The sequence below is a fragment of the Hylobates moloch genome, unplaced genomic scaffold, assembly GCF_009828535.3.
Source record: "Hylobates moloch isolate HMO894 unplaced genomic scaffold, HMol_V3 SCAFFOLD_6, whole genome shotgun sequence".
Lineage (NCBI taxonomy): Eukaryota > Metazoa > Chordata > Mammalia > Primates > Hylobatidae > Hylobates > Hylobates moloch.
Window position 1 is genome coordinate 145,258,569 of NW_026652281.1, and position 19,819 is coordinate 145,278,387.

General features: G+C 46.1%; 1 protein-coding gene across 6 annotated transcripts in view; it reads left to right on the forward strand.

Moving 5' to 3' along the window:
- TENM2 (teneurin transmembrane protein 2) overlaps window positions 1-19,819 on the forward strand; it is a 1,386,931-nt gene that overhangs the window by 1,281,226 nt on the left and 85,886 nt on the right. For all 6 annotated transcript variants that reach the window (XM_032158572.2, XM_032158571.2, XM_058440114.1 and 3 more), the window contains one exon: window positions 3,238-3,384. In XM_032158572.2, coding sequence (XP_032014463.1) covers window positions 3,238-3,384 — 147 coding nt within the window. The remainder of the gene's footprint in view (window positions 1-3,237; window positions 3,385-19,819) is intronic.

Sequence of the window (19,819 nt, forward strand, 5' to 3'; positions counted from 1 at the left end):
AATCCAGAAGACTTCCTATAGGAGACTTCTTGGATGCCCCAGTGTAAGCCCATTAGCCCAATCCAACTTCAGTTATAACATCCTCTCCAGAGAAAAGCCTCTACCTCATACCCATTTTGCCCTCCAGACTAATTACTTCCTAGGTTCTGTTTTTCCTTAAGCAGAAGCTGGCTTTGCACTTTACAAAGGATCGCCTTCTCAGAAGGCCACCAGTAGAATGAACTTGTGCTGGGGTTAGCTTGGGGTTGCCTAGCAACGCCATGCACCTACCAGGGCTGTTTTCTTCCTCTTCAACCTAAAAGCAAAGTCCTGTCCATTAATTCCCAGCTGCCCTGAAACTTCTCAGAGATTTGCCAGCTTCCTACTGTTCATGTTTTCATCTTCCTCATGTGATGTGGAGAAAACCTGCTACTGTGGTCTGTTTATTTCACTTCAATTGGTCAGCACGGGAAGGTTGGGGAGGAAGCAAGAGAGGAAGAGAAGGGGTTAAAAATAAAAGCTTCATTCAATCTAGAAATATATGTATTTTGAGTTCGTATCTCTGACTGACATGCTAGTGTTTTTTGCAGATTTAAATTTGATGTAGCGGACGTGGGTTTCCTATACAATGAGGCTTCTGTTGACACATTGGACATGAATTTAGTCAGACATGAGACCTCAAAGTAGCTAAATAACAAAACTCCACCAAATAGATACCGTGCTGAGCAAATGTTGGTAGGTCTGTCATTTAGTGTATTTTCTGTGATCCATTCCCCAAAACTCTACCAGTAGAAATTGTTAAAGCTGAAGGTAGCTGGGGGTTGGAGAAATTCTCTTTTCCTTGAGAACCTGTGAAATGTCCCTTGGGCTTTTCCTACTGAGCTCATTTTGTTCCTGCAGAAATGTCTGTGGCATTTCTCTGCAACTGGGGATGGCTTTCCTCCACACACCTTCTCACGGTATGAAGTGAACAGGGGTTTTCCAGGCAGGGCCACAGTCAGGAAAAGCATGGAAATGTGAATCTGGGCTTTGTGAGGAGGGGTGTGTAGACCAAACAAGCCTTTCCAGGTGTGCAAACACTGGTGCTTTACTTGCCTGCTGGACTTAGTGCCAGGCTGCGCAACAAAAGAAAACGGATTCCCTGGTAAGAGTCTCCTCGTTTGCCCTCTCAAGACAGCTTCGCTTCCCTAGGGACTGTCCCACATGGGTCTCCTCTGTTGCATGCACTCCTGGCTCAGATCCTAATCCAATACCACCTTCTGGAAAGGATGAGCGGCAGCAAGCACTGAAGAGTGAAACTCCTCTTCTTAAAGAAGTAAAACTTAATTGCATACCCTTGAGACCTTGCTTCTTAGGAAGATGCCTTTAAATTCCCACCACTGGCCAGACACAATGCCTCATGCCTGTAATCCTAGCACTTTGGGAGGCTGAGGCTGGAGGGTCATTTGAGGCCAGGAGTTCAAGACTAACCTGGGCAACATAGCAAGACCCCATCTCTACTAAAAATCAAAAAGAAAAAAATCACTGGGCATGGTGGCGCACACTTGCAGTCCTAGCTACTCAGGAGGCTGAAGCAGGAGGATCACTCAAGCCCAGGAGTTCAAGGTGGCAGTGAGCTGTGATCACGCCACTGCACTCCAGCCTGAGTGATAGAGTGAGACCCTCCCTCAAATTCCCACCACTGCCATATGCACATATTAGGTTTATCAGCATTCTCATAAGGAGTACTCAAGAGAAAAGAAGGAAGATGCTAGGTGAAGGCCTCTGAACACCAGAGAGAGGAGTAAGGGAGATGCATGCTTTTCATCCACAAGATTTGGGCCAGGAAGGCTTCAAATCAATTACCTCCATCATTACAAAGCTTTTTATCCTCTGCCATGGCCCAATCCAGCCTGCACTTTATGTAGTTTAAAAATAGACGTAGAAAAAGATGGAAACAGAGATGGTGGCAGAGGTAGAGATAGGACTCGAGATAGATATTCAAGGAAATTACTTTCTGGGGAAAAGTAAATTAATGGCCACTGGGGTATATTTAAATTAAGTAAGAAAACATATCCCAAGTGCACAACTCTGCAAATTTACTAGAAGTCATTGCGTTGTACACTGAAAACAGGTGAATTTTATGGTGTGTAAATTATGCCCCAATAAAGCTGTGAAAAGAAAGAAAAATGAAAACATGTCTAGGAATTCTTGCCAGCACGTAGGTTTTGTGAGTGTGGCCACATCCTAGTAGTTCTCTGCTTCTTTCCTACATGTTATAAAGAGCCACGGAGGCTCTGCTAGTGAGACCTTTCCCATCTCTCTTTAGTGCACCTCCTTTCTCCACTTTCCTCCCCCAGACTCCCTATGTCCAAACTCAGGTCAGGAGAGTGCTGGCTGCAATTGTTTTGGGTCCTGGAGTAATTAGAAAATTACATAGGCAGCCGATTTTGCACAGGCACGTGAGTGCATGCATACACACACACTCACACACACACACACACACACCAATAAAGGAAAAGAAATCCACAAAATAAAAACTACCCCATCCCACCACCCTTCCCCCAAGCACATACATATTTTTTTCTATCTTTCCCCGATTCATGGCACCCAGCATCTATCCCCTCCACAGCCTTCGAATCCTGCAGTATTTTTAAATTGTGCCATAAATAGGTTGAGTGATAAGCAGCCAACATCTTTAAGTGCCCCTTAAAACTAAATATTACCTGTACAAGCATATGAAAATAGCCCAGCAGAACCATCCAGTTTTCGGTCATGAGAAGCTCATGATAATCCTATGTAAATATATCTTTAAAACTCAGAGATGGCGAGCACTTTGCCTCCATCCTGGGTTGATAGGGAATTTTTTCTCTTCTACAGAAGAGCACTTCTTACAAAAAGAAAGAAAGAAAGAAAGAAAAGCTTCTTTTCAGTAGCATCAATCCTAAGCTATTGGCTGGAAACCACAGCCTAGCTAGTCTGGTTGTCAGCTCAGCACTGGTTTAGTTGTCTGGGATGTGCATTGAACTCCCCGCTTTGGGAAGGTTGCCTCTGACCTAGGTCAGTTGTCACTGGGGATCCCCTGCATCTGCGACCCCACTCTGTCTTGCTGCTGCATGCGTTGCCTGCTCCCCTGACTCTGTGTAAGGCAGGCGCGGGCCCCACTGTGAGGCTGGCCCAGCGGCTGCCCTGCGGCCTTGCTCCCCTCTGCATGGCTCCCCTGCTTCCCCAGCGCGACCTCATGTCCCTCCTTCTCATCCTCTCCATTTCTCCAACCAGATGGCTGCCCTGACTTGTGCAACGGTAACGGGAGATGCACACTGGGTCAGAACAGCTGGCAGTGTGTCTGCCAGACCGGCTGGAGAGGGCCCGGATGCAACGTTGCCATGGAAACTTCCTGTGCTGATAACAAGGATAATGAGGGAGGTGAGCACGCGTCTTCTCATTCCCAGCCCCTAAGAGCAGAGCGTTGTCCAAGCTTTTGTCATAAGCCATTTTTCTTCTGAAAGACCTCCCCTGCACTATTGTCGAATGTTGTTGTTGTAACATTTTCTTTGAAGCAAATGCAGCAGAGAACAGGCGTCCTTATGCCGGGGGGGATCTCTGGGAGACACCGGCTGGGGGCACTGGGGGTTGATGCTGGCTGAGAATTCCCAAGTGCCCATTGCCACATAAAGGTGGCTGGGCCCTGGCACTGCTTTCAGGGTCACTGGTCCTGCCAGACCTTTCAGGGCTGGGGATAACAGTCAGTGACAATGAGGATGACAATCTATACCTACCGCACAAAGCTGTCATAAGCAATGCCTGCTGCCTTCATCCTTACGGCCCTTTGAGATGTCACTTTACAGGTGAGGAAACCGAGGCCTGAAGAGTGATTAAGTAACTTTTTCGAGATAATCCAACCACAGTTTTACTCATTAGTAAAACTGAGACCCAAACCCAACTGTGGCTCCAAAGTGTCTGTTCTAACCAGTTGTTGGCGAACTATGGTCCATGGACCAAATCTGGCCTGTAAGCTAAGAATAGTTTTAACATTTTTAATGGTTGGTGGAAAAAATCATAAAAAGAACAATGTTTGATGATGTGAAAATTATGTGAAATTCAAATTTTGATGTTTATAAATTTTTAAACAGCTTTATTGAGGTATAATTGACATATAAAAAGCTGTGTATATGGCTGGGCACAGTGGCTCATGCCTGTAATCCCAGCACTTTGGGAGGCCATCACCACCATCAAGGCCATAAACATGTCCATCGCTTCCCAAAGTTTCTTCCTATTGACTGAACCAAGGGTTGGGCTGCTTATTTTCAAGGTCCAATAACAAGATGCAGACACACTGGGACAGTAACCAGAAATAAACTCTCCCAGGTACAGGGAGAAGGCCAGAGATAATTCACCAGACCAACTCAAAATTACAAAGTTTTCCAGTGTGTATATACCTTCTAAGCTATGTGTCTATGTGTAAGTGTGCATTCATCTGAAGACACAAGTGATTGATTCCATTTAATCTATAACTAAGGTTTGGGTCCTGGAGACCTTCCTCCAGAGCCTCAGTAAATTTGCTTAGCCTAGATGGGTCCTGGTGCCAGGGGTGATTACCCTTATCTTGTCTCCAACTAAGGTGTGGAGATCTGGGGAGTTCCTTTAGACTCCCAGTAAAACTTGTTTAATCCTCAATGGGTCCTGGTATGAGGAGTGTAAGAATTCCTTCATTATCTTGTGAAGGTTCAAGGCCCAGGAAAGGCCTAGACAAGACTCTTGGTGAGCTTTTGTTACATTCCAGCCTTTGTGTAAGTGTGCTGGCTCTTTCCGCCTTTAATATTTAACCTCACCATTCATTCAGTGCCAAAACAGTTGTCATGGAGGCCTACCTGTTCAGCTGTTGATGAGACCTGGCCTGCCACACTGCTCTCTTTGTGATTATTGTTTTGGGGTGATTTTTTGGTTTTAGGAGTTTTTGTGGTAAGAAGATTTTAACGTGAGCCCTACCCTCTTAGCAAATTTTGAGTATAGACACTATGCTATGTGGTAGATCTGCAGAATGTATTTATCTTGTATCGCTGACACTTTGTACCCCTTAACCCACACCTCTCCATTTATTGGAATATAGCCATGCCCATTTGTTTATGTTTGGCCTAGGGCTGCTTGCACTCTCCATGTCAGAGTAGAGTCAAAACAAAAACCACTTGGCCATCAAAGCCTAAAACGTTTACTCTCTGGCCCTTTACAGGAGAAGTTTTCTGTCTCCTATTCTAAACCTCTGAGCTGAATTTCCCCATGTTCCTTCCTGATGGAGTGCTAGGATTCTGGGGCTAAATGAGGTTGGGTTAGCATGTGGGCCACCTGATCTCCTAAGAATACTGTGGAATGTTCCCTAGACTTCAGTACAGGTGTGTTATCCACCCCCGCCAAAATTACTAACTGATCAGAATTCACTGGGGGCAGGGGTTGTTTCAGAGTGTAGGAAGATCCATGAGTCCAATCATTTGATTTAACAAAAATGTATTTAGTGCCACCTTGGACCAGTCATTGAATTCTAGGAATATCAATGACCAAGTCAAAGTCAGCCACTGCCTTCATGGCCCCAACAGGTCCTTTCAGTGGTGTCCAGAGCAGGGTGCAATCCATCGGGGTGGTGGATGAGAGCATTAGATATTCTATTTTTATTTTTTCTCATCCTCTTAATGGGTATTTTGCAGTTTCCATAATTTATGATTGCCATTGTGCCTGTATGTAATTTGTAAATAAACAGATGTACATACACTGATAGGAGTACACAATCAAAACAGTTTACAGACCTGATGTGGTTTACAGAGCTCCCATTCATTCATTTTCTCTTTCCTGAAACCGAGCCAAAAGAGAAGGCACTTTAATTCATTTTTTAACAAGTTAAGGCATAACTACATAATACATTTTTTTTCCAAGTCAGAATCGCACGACTTTTGCTGGTAAGGTTCACTGTTTTTCCTTATGCCTCCCTGGCGATTTCACCGAGCACAGCGGTTGCTTACAGATCAGCTTCTACTTCCAGAAAGGAGCTGCTCTCCTGGCTCCCTTCCCTGTTCCTGGTGTCAGCAGCTGAAAGCATAACAAATGGCTGGAATGCCGCACAGAGGGGAGAGAGGAAACTCTGGGGGACTGTCTCCCCAGCATACCCTGCCTTACCCACCTCCCTCCCCACCAGCCCTACCCCTGATCCCAGCTTCCACCCGGCCAAAACCAAATTCCTGAAGTGATGGAGCTAAAAGAGGCTCACAGGGTCCCCGGGCCTAAGGGTTGCCCACAATTCAGGATCCCCCCTGGCTGGCAGAGACAAAGCAGTCCAAAGGCAGGGCACAAAAGCAAATGAGGCAGTGATTATGCTAAAGACAATAATAGCCTTGTTATGGGAACTATTAAAGCAAACCTCCCAAGGAAGTAATTAACCACAAAGAAAAAAAAAAAAAAAAGGCTGCATGGTGTTTATAAAAAGAAACTCCCAGTTGATTCAGAGTTGCTTCTGTCGGGTGAGAGGGGTAGACACCAATTCTCTCTCACCTGGCGTAAGCAATTCACAATTAACTGAGTTCTTCTTTTGGAGGAGATTCCTCGGTGTAGATTATCCTTTTTACGGTTAATGACTTCCCTAGGAGGTGTGCTAAGCACTTTGCTGTTTATTGATAAATATTAAGGTTGCTCCTCATCAACTCCAGATTCAATCCTGCAGCACACTAATTATATCACTCTTTTTGTTTGGTTGGTGTGGGGCTGGGAGTTCTGCCCTAGTCTCTGTCCTGCTTCGTGAGTTCTCAGGAAGGGCTATGTGAGTTTATAAACCTGGCAGTGGGTCAGAGAGGCACCCGGGCAGAACATGAATGCAGACCCGGAGAGCAGCTGCAATGAACACATTTGTTATAAATTTCAAGAACGAGCAAAATAATAGAGCTATCTACCAAAGTGAACTGGAAAAGGCAGATCACTTTTCCATCTAGAAACACTCTACTTTAAAAAAAAGAATCTGTTTGAAGGGATATATATTTTTTATTTTAAACTGAGATAGATATAGATACAAATACAGGTAGAGATATTTGAAACCTTTAACAGCGTTTTTTCAACCTGGGTTCCTCTATGAGAGAATTAAGCCCTAATACTTTATGGCCACTAGTAGTTCTGAAGCTTCAGCATGCGACAAAACCACCTTGATTCAACACAGAGTGCTAAGCCCTATTCCTAGAGCTCCTGATTCTCTAAGTCTGGGGAGGGCGGTGCAAGACTTTGAATTTCTAGTAAATATCCCAGCAGTGCTGACCCAGGGGATGCTGATGCAGGTCCTCTTTGAGAACCACTGTCCTAAGCCATCCGTTCTATGTAATGAATTAACTTCTCTCCTATGCATCTAGAATGGTACTGGATAAAGTACCTCCTTTGGAAGAACTGAGAAAACTTTCACTCAAATATGCTCTGTAGTCAGCAGTGTTGAGATGAAAATCCCTATTGGAGAAGGCTGCCTTAGAATATCCCCGCCAAAACAGTTTATGCCGACGCCCTGCCTTCTCACCGCCTTGGCTTTCAAAGTCTCCAAACACCCCCAGGCATGTGACCGCCACTCATGTAACCTCAGGAAGCAATGGCTGATTCTGAAGGGACAAGCCATACCTGCCCATGGCCACTAAAAAGAAGTGGAAATGGTTCAGACAGACATGGCAGCCGGCAGACTGTCTTTTTAACAGTGAGAGATCTTCACTTGAACTGCTCACCCCAATTTGAAAAAGAAGAGACTCAAATATTTTTGCTTACAGAAGACAAATACCAGCTCATTAAAGTCTGAGAATACACACAACATGCGCACCAAGTGACAGGCAGATAATATTTAATTATCACCACCAAGACAGAGGTGTGAGATTTAGTTCATCACAGCCAGGGGTAGGAGAGAGGGTGTAGATTTCCTCTAAAAGTGGGAACCGCAAGGTGAGGAGGCATTGTTAGACAGTCTGGCCTGGTGAGACAGTCCTTACTCCTTCCCCACTCCCCTTTATCACCCTGAACTTAGAGTCAGGAGCCCTAGCCCTTCCATCATTTCAAGCCGGCATAGGAGTGAGTCTGAAGCTCCTGTGGAATCCTATGAGATGCTTTCTCCCATCTGTGGGCAGCGGTGACAGTGGAGACCAAGGGAGGTGATGTCATAACCACATCGCCTGGAGGTAGGGGTAGGAGGAAGCCCTTTTTAGGCCGAGCTTGTCCTCAGTCACCCCACATCACTTTCTTCCTTACTAAACTAGGAGAGATGTCTTTTCCCCCCGTTCCATTTCAACACAGCACTGAAAGATGTTTTGCACCTTCTCTTTCATGTCCCTGGTTTCTGAACAGGTGACACTGTATCATCATAATTGATTGAGGGCTTAGGCTTCAGAGTCAGCCTTTGTATCCCAGCTCTGCAAGTCACTTTGCTTCTCAAAGTCTCAGTTTTCTTATCTGTAAAATAGACATGGCAATGCCAATGCCAGTAGCTGGTGTGAAGTTTAAGTGAGAAAATGCATGTGATGTATTTTACAAGACACCTGGCTCATAGATGCCCTCACATATTGGCTGCTGCTAGCATTAACATTATTAATATTAATATTATTTTCTAGAAAGGAGACTGAATTCATGCAGGTGGAACCCAGCCAATAATTTTTCCAGTGTACACAACCACAAAGATTCTAATTTTGTGCTTATTGAACTTCAGTGCTGCATGACTGTGTGGAGGGCTTGTTTAAAAGTCAGATTTCTAAGCCCCCACCTTTGAGGTTCTGATTTATTAGTCAGATAAAGGATCCAGGAATCTGCACTTTTGCCACGCACCCCAGAGTGTCTGATACAAATGTGTTTGCTCTGCAGATGACATTTTGAGATAAACTTTTTAAAATAATGGTTTTCCCTGGGTGGGCTGACCCAGCCTAATGTCATAGTGCTTACACCCCAAACCCTTTCCCCTAAAACCCCCAGAACACAGGAGTGCAGTGAGGAGAGGGGAATTTTATTTCAGGAAGAAATAAGTAGCTGAAAAGACATGAAGTCTGGGCATGGTGGCTCACGCCCGTAATCCTAACACTTCGGGAGACCAAGGTGGGTGGATCACTTGAGCTCAAGAGTTCAAGACCAGCCTGGGCAACATGGTGAAACCCCATCTCTACAAACAAATAGAGAAATTAGCCAGGCAGGCATCCTGGCATGCGCCTGTAGTTCCAGCTACTCAGGAGGCCAAGGTAGAAGGATCGCCTGCTCAGGGAGTTGAGGCTGCAGTGAGCCGTGATTGTGCTATTGCACTCCAGCCTGGGGGACAGACTGAGACCCTGTCCCCAAAAAAAAGACATGAAGATATCTTTAGGTCCTTAGTGAATGACTTCAGTATGATTTAGAAGTTCTCCATTCTTGGGTAGAGAATTGGCTGATGTTTGTTTCAAAGTTTAAAAACCTTTAACTCTCTGTCATTAGGGTATGAATTCATCTATCTACTCATCCATCCATCCATCCATTCATTAGCTTATTCATTTATGGTTTAACAAACATTTGTTGAGCGTTTACTAAATGTTAGACCCTGAAAATAAGCCTTTAGAAATACTAAAGCAAACATGACATATGTCCACAAAGAGCTCACTATCCATCTACAAAGACGGATAAACACATTGTTATTATTATTATTATAGTCCAGCATGTGAGAGGTGACAGGGATGGACCATCTTATTAGATGGCAATAGTTCAGTGGGAGCATAGCAAAGGGACTCTCACACGTATGGGTGTCAGGAGCATGACATGAGAGAAAGCGCAGCCCCTTGTTAAGGACGGGCTCTTCAGCTCGTCTCCATGGAGTGTCCTCAAAGCCACAGATCTGTGTGATCAGTAACCCCTGATAGAGGCTCTTCAGGCCACTAGCAGTTACTGTAGTTCCCTCTCTAAATGAAGGACTCCACACTGGCTTCTCTGCAGAGCAGTATTTCCCACCCTACCTCCATCTGCAAGGCTTGGTTCCTTGCTTCACTCCAAAGGAGGCTGCCTTGGGTTAAGGGACGTGGTTGCTGGCCTGAGCTCCGGGCATGCCGTCCAAGGCACTCCAGCCAGGTCTAAATGAGGAGAAATAACGCTGGAGTCGGTCCAAAGCACTTGGAACAGACAAAACCCACCCCTCGCCCACTGCCTCCTCCCGCTCCCTCCCCATCCCGTAACCATCCAAATTGGTTTGACACGATTCAGGAATGCTCTTCCGGCATTTATCTCACTTGTTAATTAATAACTCACCTTGTCTGTGCATTTAGCAGAGCCAAGCTAGGGACTTCAGGGACTCCAAAAGGGTTCTGGTTCCCATGCCCAAATAGTCCAGTTTCTTCCTCCAGTGAGAGACAAAGCTTGGTGAACCCACTGTAAATGCCTTGATTAATGTATCCCAATCATGTTGATGGATTGGTTGGATGGGGGACAGCTTAAAAATACAACATTGAGCTATTAATTGGGTTGGATGAGGATTCCCTTTGCAGTCCAAAGACCTTGTGGCAAATGTAGCTGGAGCCATAAACAGAGTCCCTGATTAGCTCCGAGAGAGAAAAGCAATGTATCTAATGCTTAGGAGGAAAACTTGGCCTTGAGGACACTGCCAGCTGGCCAGATGCTGGGTCTGTCTTCTTTAGGAGGGAAGCAGAATTAGCCTCAACTGAGATCTTCAGGGAACACATAGCAACAGGGATCTGAAATTATTCTGGCTCTTCCAGTTGAAATAAGATCTTTGACTTCCTGGGCATATTTGACTAGAGAATCTTCTGTTTAGAAAACTGTAAGGTAGGGGTTCAGTTTGCTTTATTCTACTGAGGTTTAGAAAAAAGATAGAACCAGCTGCGCACAGCAGCTCACACCTGTAATCCCAGCACTTTGGGAGGCCAAGGAGAGCAGATCACTTGAGATCAGGAGTTTGAGACCAGCCTGGCCAATATGGTGAAACCCTGTCTCTACTAAAAATACAAAAATTAGCCGGACATAGTGGCTCACACCTGTAGTCCCAGCTACTCAGAAGACTGAGGCATGAGAATCGCTTGAACCCAGGAGGCAGAGGCTGCAGTGAGGCAAGATCGCACCACTGCAGCACTCCAGCCTGGGTGACAGAGCAAGACTCCATCTCAAGAAAGAGAGAGAGAGGAGGGAGGAAGGGAGGGAGGGAGGGAGGAAGGAAGGAAGGAAGGAAGGAAGGAAGGAAGGAAGGAAGGAAGGAGGAAGGAAGGAAGGAAGGAAGGAAGGAAGGAAGGAAGGAAGGAAGGAAGGAATTCTCTTGCATATAAAAATAATAGTAAGATTTTTGAGAGCTTACATGTGCCAAGCACTGTGCTGAGCTTGCTCTGCACCTGGGTTACGGGAACAGCCTCCCAAGTGGTCTCCCTGCTACTTCTCTTGCCGTCTGCTCTCTGTTCCTCTACACAGCAGCCAGAGGGAGTGTTTTAGTAGGTTGATGCAAAAGTTATTGTGGTTTTGGCCATTGAAAGCAATTAATTTTGCACCAACCTAATAGATTGTAAATCTCATCATTCCATGTTCTCAAAGGGTTTCTCATGGAGTTAGAATCAAAATCAGATGTTTTTTTCACCTTGGCTTACGGGGCCCTCTGTATATCCCCTGCCTTGTCTCTGACCTATCCTCCCCCATCCTCTCCAGAAGCTCTGCCTCATCCACTCTGGCCGGTGTTTAGACCGCACAAGTGCAAAGATTAGTTCCACCCGAGGGTCTTTGCTAGTGCAAGGTGGAAATGCTCAATCCAGGCACATTGTATCACTGGCTCATTGTAGTCATCCAGTTCTCAGCTCAAATGCCTGAGAAGTACTTACTATGAAGTCTTCCTCTGTCTCTCTCCCATCAACCATTAGTGTTTCCTTTATGGAAATATCACGCTCCTAAATTTTCTCACACTGTTATTCTTGTAGGTTGTCTGTTTCTTCACACTAGACTGTAAGTTCAATGAGTCTATTTCATCATATTATTTTCATTATACAGATAAGGATACAAAGGCTCAAGAAGTTAAGACTCAGAATAGGCCTTTCAGCTAACCACCATGATATATGGCTTTTCTCCTTTAAAGCCATTGGCTCATTTTTTCTAAAACACTCAAAAAATTTGGACAGTGTTTCTGAAGAAGATTCAACCAAGTACAGAATGTGTGTTGCTGCAAAGAAGCCTTAGAAAAAAATACCTCAAAGACAAAACCTTTCCATTGAAAACCTTTTCCTGGCACATGTAATTGACCATTGAATTAGTTGGTTTTTTTTTAAAAAAAAAAAAAAAAGGTGTTTAAAGTTTATAATTTACCCAACACAGCACTTTCAGTCTCTTTTAATCAAGTCTTTATTAGTTTAAATGGTTATTAAGTGTCTCTTAAGGGATTATGTTTTTTACCCCCTGATTAGATGACAAATCAAATATTCATTATGAAATTGTGATGAAAATGCATAATCTGAAAAAAAATTTTAATCATGTAAATCACTATGGACTTATTTTAGGGAATTAAAGGATGAAAACGCAGATTTCACTGGTGGCAAGGATGTAATGTTGATATCATTATGTTGGCTTCCTGTATTTGTGCCTTGGCCAGAGTCTTGCCCTAGATGGTGGCAGGCACACCCCTGCCATCCCCCGGTCTCTGTGACCAGCATTTGAATAAAAAGGCAAGGTCCTCATGCCATCGCTAGCTCTCTTGCTCTCACAGTCTTCCCCCGAGTCCAGACCGGTGGTTCCCTACCAGGGTAACTCACTCTCCCAGGAACATCTGGCAATGACTGGAAGCATTCATGAGTCATGGCGCCGGGTAGATGGGGAGGTGCTACTGGCATCCAGTGGGTAGAGGCCAGGATTGCTGCTAAATGCCCTACACACACAGGAAAGCCCAAAATCAAAGAATGACCCGACCCAAAATGTCAATAACACCAAGGTGAGAAATCCCATATAGACGTTTAATGTCCCAGGAACACATCTGTCTGAGGGACCAGAGGGTCCCAAAACAGGCAGTGTCCATGGGCCTGATTTGAAAGGACGTGATGTCCAAAACCCTAAGGCATTGAGCCCTTACCAAGGGCCAGGCCCGTGCTAAAACTTCACCCACATTGCCTAAATAAATCATGACAATCCCCACAAGAGCCCTAAGAGTCTTTCATTATCCTTTACATAGAAGCAGAAACTAAGAGCCAGAGAGAAGTGGCTTGTCCAAGCTCCCACGGTGAAAACATAGCCAAGCCAGGATTCAGAACCTGGGTCAAGAGCCCTCCTCTGGGCCCCTCACAGCACCTGAGTGTTTGTTGTGTTTGGGCTCAGAGCAAGGCAGAGCATAAGTGCTTGAACAACCTCCACCCCTCAGAAATACGAATTTTGCAGCATGCTTAAAAATACCATCGACGTTAGCTTTTCCCTCCAGTTTTGGATTTGGAATGCATTTTTGCCACAAAGTGCTTAGGCACTGAAATGCCAGGGGGTGAGCAGGGGAGAGTTGAGCAGTTGGACTTTAAATAGCAAGGTGTTAGCAAGCAGCACAGCAAGAGCAGCTGCCCCAGGCCTGTGCTCTTTTCTTTGACTTTCTATCTCCTCAGCCAAGAGCTCTGGGGGATTGGAGAGGGGCCAGAACTCTGTGGCCAAATGTAAATCCAGAGAAAACTGCGAGGTGTTCCCCCAAACCTCTGTGCCTAATGCTTCTCTTCCTCCCCACTCAACAACTAAGACCAAACCTTTCCAAGGTGATTCTCCTCCTCTGCCTGTCCTCAGGGTATGTCGTCATGGAGCTCTCCCCACCCCCTTCAGTTTCCTGGAACTCCATGGCTACGTGCACTGAGGCACACTACCTCTTTCATTTATGAGAATCACAGGATGATTTCATTTATGGGAGTCTGGAAATGTCAGATGCAAAAAGGCTAAAATATAGAGTCCCCGGCAGCTGCAAAGCCCAGAGAGGGAAAGTCACTTACTTAAGGCCAAGGAGCAGGCGGGGCAGACCTGAGACTGGAGTCCTGGTTTCCTGGCTCAAAATCCAGTGTGCTTTTCTCAATGCTACGTTGCCACCAAAAGGACCCAGTGACCCTCAGGAGAATGGGTGCCTGCCACTACTGGTTGGAGCCAAGATCTGTTTCAGACCTGGGACCTAGATTAGAATGACTGGAGGTGCCTAGGGTACCTCACAGTGAGTGCCACCTTCACTTTTGCCCCCCCTCAGCCCCTAATTCACCTCTTCCTAGTTGCAACCCTGCTCAGACCTCTTGTCATTGATGGCAATGACCGAAAACACCCTCTCCCACATCAGCCACACTCCTGGACAGACCGCTCACCACCAAAATCATTTATTCATTCAACAAACATATACCAAGCCCCCACACTCAGTGGCAGGGCATGTGAACGAATAAGACTCAAACTCTGCCCATAAAGAATCTTCTGTCTGGTGGGAGGTAAAATACACGCTAAAGCTGTCACTGCAGAGCCACATTTTAAGGGTGCATAATAGAAGTAAGGCCAAGAGACCATGGCTGCTCACAAGAGAGGCACTGAAGACTTCCAAAATAGGTACAGCTTGAATCTTAAAAGATATAAAGGAATTAGGCAAAGAAGGAGGGAAAAGCATTGTGAATTAAGGGAACGGCAAATGCACAGAGGCAAGGAACAGCAATGCCTGTGTGGGGACCTCTGAGAAGCCTGGTACCTTGCAGCCTAGTCCACGTGGAGAATGGAGGAGGATGAGGCTAGAATGGGGTTTGCATGCAGTGCTGGGCAGAGTGCAACACAGCCAGCATATTTGTTTGTGCCTCCCACCACATAGCATCTCAGTCTTCAAAATTGCAACCATGCCTGCCCCTCAGACAGAAGGCTGATATATCTGCTTGTGTTATTATAAACACACACACCACAGCTGAGAAGCAGGCGTGGACTTTTGTTATGTTGCCTCCATTGCGCATAGGCATTCTTTCTCCCAGGGAGAGGAGACAGCCTGGCAGGGTAGTCGAGAGGCTTTGGGATTTGAGCTTCAGGTCACGTCCCAGGTCCTCCACTTCCTCAAGATACGAGCTTAAATTTAAGCTTTGTCCTCTGTAAAGTGGAGCTAGGGCTAATTTCTGCCTCATAGGGTGCTGTGAGGCTTAGATGAGTTAATGGATGCAAAAAAGTCAGCACAACGGTTCATATATGTCTTATACGTCAGTGAGCATCAGAATCACCTGGAAGGCTTCATGCACAGATGGCTGGGCTCCACCCTCAGAGTTTCAGATTCTGTGTCTGGCAGGAAGCCCAAGAACACGCATTTCTCACAAGTGCCCAGATGATGCTGACGCGTTGAGAACCACTGACTTAGCGTAATACGTGCCTTTTGAAGGGAAGCTCAAGTGCTGGCAGAGGGATTCCTCCGAGCGTGCCAGCCCTGGGCCAGCTGATGAGGAGAGACAGGCCAAACAGCTCTGCATCCTGAGGCGGTGGCCACTTGATTAGCATATGGACCTTGGGTACATTCCTGGGTTCACTGAGGTCCTTTCCACAGAAGCTTGTCATCTGGAGAGGAGTCAGGGCTCCAACTTCCCAGGATCCATCCTCCTCCTTCAAGAGTGTTGGAATAAAAGAAAAATGTGGAAGGAGTTTGCTGGGAGAGAGCAGTGATAGCTGGCCCTGGTTCCTTGCCTTTTATGACATTCTGCTGCTTTCTTCCATACCCCCTGCCCCACTTAGGACAGGTGATGCTGTGCCATTTACTGATGGGGTCCACAGACGTTGGAATCAGACAGACCCAGCTGTACATTCTGACTCAGGTTCTTACTAGCTGGGCTTCCTTGAGCAAAGGACCTAACCTCTCTGAGACTCAGTTCTCTCATCCGTAAACTGGAAACAATGATATCAACCTCATTGGCCTGTTGTAAGGTTTGACTAGAAAGTTTATAGACAGCAACTTAATGCCCCTTTATTTAAATGGCTGCTCTAAGTGTTTGCATCTCCCTGTATGATGTGAGTTCAGAGATTCTAAAAACATACACTGCCTCCCAATCAAAAAGTCATCATTTCAAATAATACGTACATTTCAAAATCAGGAACCCATCTTTTGGTCCCTGTTATAATACATTTCCCTCAATTTCATCCCCACTGGCTTTGGAATGAATGCTGTCTTCCCTCAGAGATCATGAACCGGTGACCCCCAAGCTGGGTGGGTCACTGCCATGTTCCGTTTAGCCACATAGGCTTACAAAAATCTTTGCATTCATTGCTGACATTTAGAGGATTTCATTTAACTAATAAAGAAACTGAGGGCCTAGAGGTTAACTTGCCAAGAGTCAAACAGTGGAAGGGCTGGGATTGGAGCCCAGTTCTTTTGATTCTAAATGTCTTGTTCATTCTTCTCTCAGACCCTTTTTCTGAAAGTAATTATATGCCAGGTGTGCCAGAGAGTCCAAAGCCGCTAGGTATCTGGGGTCATGCTGGAAAAGAGGAATCCATGGAGAAGACAGATGCAGAAAAGAGAAACGGCAGTCCCCGGAGCAAGCTTCTCCTGCTCTTACTTCTGCCATGCTCTCTCAGAAAGCTTGTGGCTCAGGGAGTGTAGAATCAGGGAGAAAACCCCAGCCTACCTGGGGTCCATCACTCAAAGTCTTAGCCCTTTGATGAGCAACACTAATATCATCATTACCCAACTAGCACACTGTCTGCCAGGGTGGCCATTGCATAGGCCTTTGATGTGCCCTCTTTGTCTATGCATCTTGCCACACAGATTTTGGGATGCCCCCTTACCTGGCCTCTCCATTCCCTACTCGGAATCTTTAAGGCCATGATTTCTTAATAGCTTTCCACCTCCACTCAGATCATGCCAACAACTTCTCTGGGCTGGACTATGGGTCCTCCAGCCTCTAATCTGTTCCCCACAGAGCAGCTAGAAGAATCCTTTTAGAAGTCAGATCCTATCACACCCCTGCTCAAGCCTTGCCAGGGCCTCTCATCTCCCGTAGCACGGCACCCAGGTTGCCGCAGTGGCTTCCATTGCTCTGCATTAGTGAGTCCCCACTTCCATGCTGATCTCATTTCCTCTCTCTCTTCCTCGTCCTCTCTCTGCCCCATACCTGCCATCTTGCCATTCCTACAACTCACAAATACACTTTCACCCTAGGTTTCTGCACTTGCTGTTGCCTCTGCTCAGAGTGTTCTTCTTCCAGATGTTTCCATGACTCATTTCCTCATTCCATTTAGGTTTCTACACGAACATCACTTCTTTAGAGAAGCCCTCCCTGCCCTCCCTGTCTAAAGCAGAAAATCCCCTCCTTCATCACTGTCCAGCCCTTTACCCTGCTTTACTTAGTGTCTTCAGAACACTCTCCCTCTAAGTCCATCATGCATCCATTTGTTTATTGTCTATCTTCCCCCTCTAGAATCTAGGGCCATAATCACAGGGTCCTTGTCTGCCTTGGTCAACTCATTGTTACATGAATTGAATGAGTAAAAGCTTTCATGAGAAGTGTTTGGGATCGGAAGCAACTGTCTTTTATTCAGTAGATTATTGGGAGAGAAATACATTTCATTTTAGGATTTCAAAAAACATGCATACGGTGACACCCAAGTCACTATATACCACTGATATCATTTTATCAATGCGAAGAAAATCCAAATATAAAATACATCTTTTCAGTAAGGCATGAAGACATGGTTGTACTGCTCTTCATCTGTATTATTGACTTGGCCTCATCGCGTCCATTGACTTCATATGGGTTGGTGCAGTAGGTATGCGAGCCTCATAATCCTCCTTTAAAACAAGAGGAAAGGCAGAGGCTGCTGCAGACTGTTCTTGGGTGAACTCCGACCTCCCAAACTACAGCTTGCTGGAGAAGCATAGAGTAGGGGAGAAGAACAGCAAGTCTAAGGCTGGGCCAGCTGCGTGTGAATCCCAGCTTCCCCACCCACCCGCAGCTGCCCAAGCTGAGTCAAGTAACTGACCCTCTCTAGGACTGGGTTTCTCCATCTGAAAAGTGGAAGTAAACGAACGGTTACTATACAACAAGTCCTTCTGCATACACGTTATTCGATTTTTTTGCAACAGCCCTGTTAAGCTAGTGTGATTATTTTTATTTTACAGATGAAGAAACCAAGACTCAGAGAGGTAAAGTAACTAGCTCAAGGCCACACAGTCAATATTTTGCTGACCTGGGGTTGAACACAGATCAGCTGCCTTTAGATCCCGTGATCATAATTGGCAGTATGATACTAATTCCTAGTACCTACACTACAGAGTAGATGCGAAGATTAAATGACAGCCAGGCACAGTGGCTCATGCCTGTAATGCCGGCACTTTGGGAGGCTGAGGCAGAAGGATTGCTTGAGCCCAGGAACTTGAGACCAGTCTGGTCAATATAGCAAGACCTTGTCTCTACAAAAAATTAAAAAATTAGCTGGGCACAGTGGTGGGTGCCTATAGTCCCAGCTACTCAGCAGGCTAAAGCAGGAGGATCTCTTGGACCCCGGAATTTGAGGCTGCAGTGAGCCAAGATTGCGCCACTGCACTGCAGCCTGGGTAACAGCATGAGACCTCATCTCTAAAAATAAACAAATAAGTATAAAACAAAATAAACGAGAAAATCTCCAGAGAGTGCTAAGCACAGTGCCTGGGACATGGCAACAGCCACGTTTAGGAATGACACTGTTTAGAAATGAGTACTTCCAACTCCTCTAATTCCACAGAAAGCTCGTAGAATAGCCAAGTCCGGGCCCTTCTCCCAGCTGGCAGTCTAGGGTATTTCTTTATGCCCCAGAAGGAGAAGTATCATGCCCCCCTACTAATCCTCTCCACTCTGGGGCCAAGCCTCCCATCTTCCCCCCAGGGACAAGGTCTCCCCTCAGGCGGAAAGTAACTGTTCCAGCTTGTTGCTCTGAGGTGTCAGTGGTTACAGCCCCTTTTCTTTCTGAGGGACCCAGCAGGTCACTGTCTGGCACTAGGCTGCCACCCCCGGCCGTCGGCTCATTTCTGTGTGACCTGTCAGTGGGCTCTTTGAAATGGAGGTTGATGAGGAACAGAGCAGGGTAGACCAGGCAGCGAGAGGCCAGGAACAGCAGGCAGAGGGCAAGCATTTGGGGAAATCAGAGGCCAAGAGCAGAGGCCCCTGCTCTCTGTTGCCAGTGGTTTTTGTAACAGCAAAGTGGGGAGACAGCCGCAGCCAGGATAGAAATCCCCCAGGTATAAAAAACGTGGCTCTAGGCTAACAAGGGTCAGACTGTGCCAGAGAGGCCTGTCAGAGGCTGTCCAAGGTGGGAAATTTCTGATCAAATGAGATCATCCCCAGAGGCCCTTTCTGGGTTGAGAGTCAGCGGGGGCGGGGCAGGGAGAGGAAAAGAAGGAAGGGAAAAGAGAGAGAAAAAACAACTAAGAAATGAACGTGTTTTCTGAAGCTTCAGTATTTCCGTTCCTAAGTCCTGTGACATTCAGAGGGTACCTATATATGGCTGTGACTGCTTCCAGCCCCCTGTGAAGAACCGAGAACAGAACTCAAGAGGCTTTGGAGGAGGCCGGGCATGGTGGCTTACGCCTGTAATCCCAGCACTTTAATTCCAGCACTGTAATCCCAGAAGTCAAGAGGCTTTGGGAGGCCGAGGCAGATGATCACTTGAGATCAGGAGTTCGAGACCAGGCTAGCCAACATGGTGAAACCCCATCTCTACTAAAAATACAAAAGTTAGCCAGGCATGGTGAAGGGCGCCTGTAATCCCAGCTACTTGGGAGGCTGAGCCAGGAGAATCACTTGAACCCAGTAGGCAGAGGTTGCAGTGAGCCAAGATGGGGCCACTGCACCCCGGCCTGGGCAACAGAGTGAGACTCTGCCTGGAAACAAAAAAAAAAAAAGAGGCTTTGAGGTAGACAACCAACATGTGAATCCTAAAT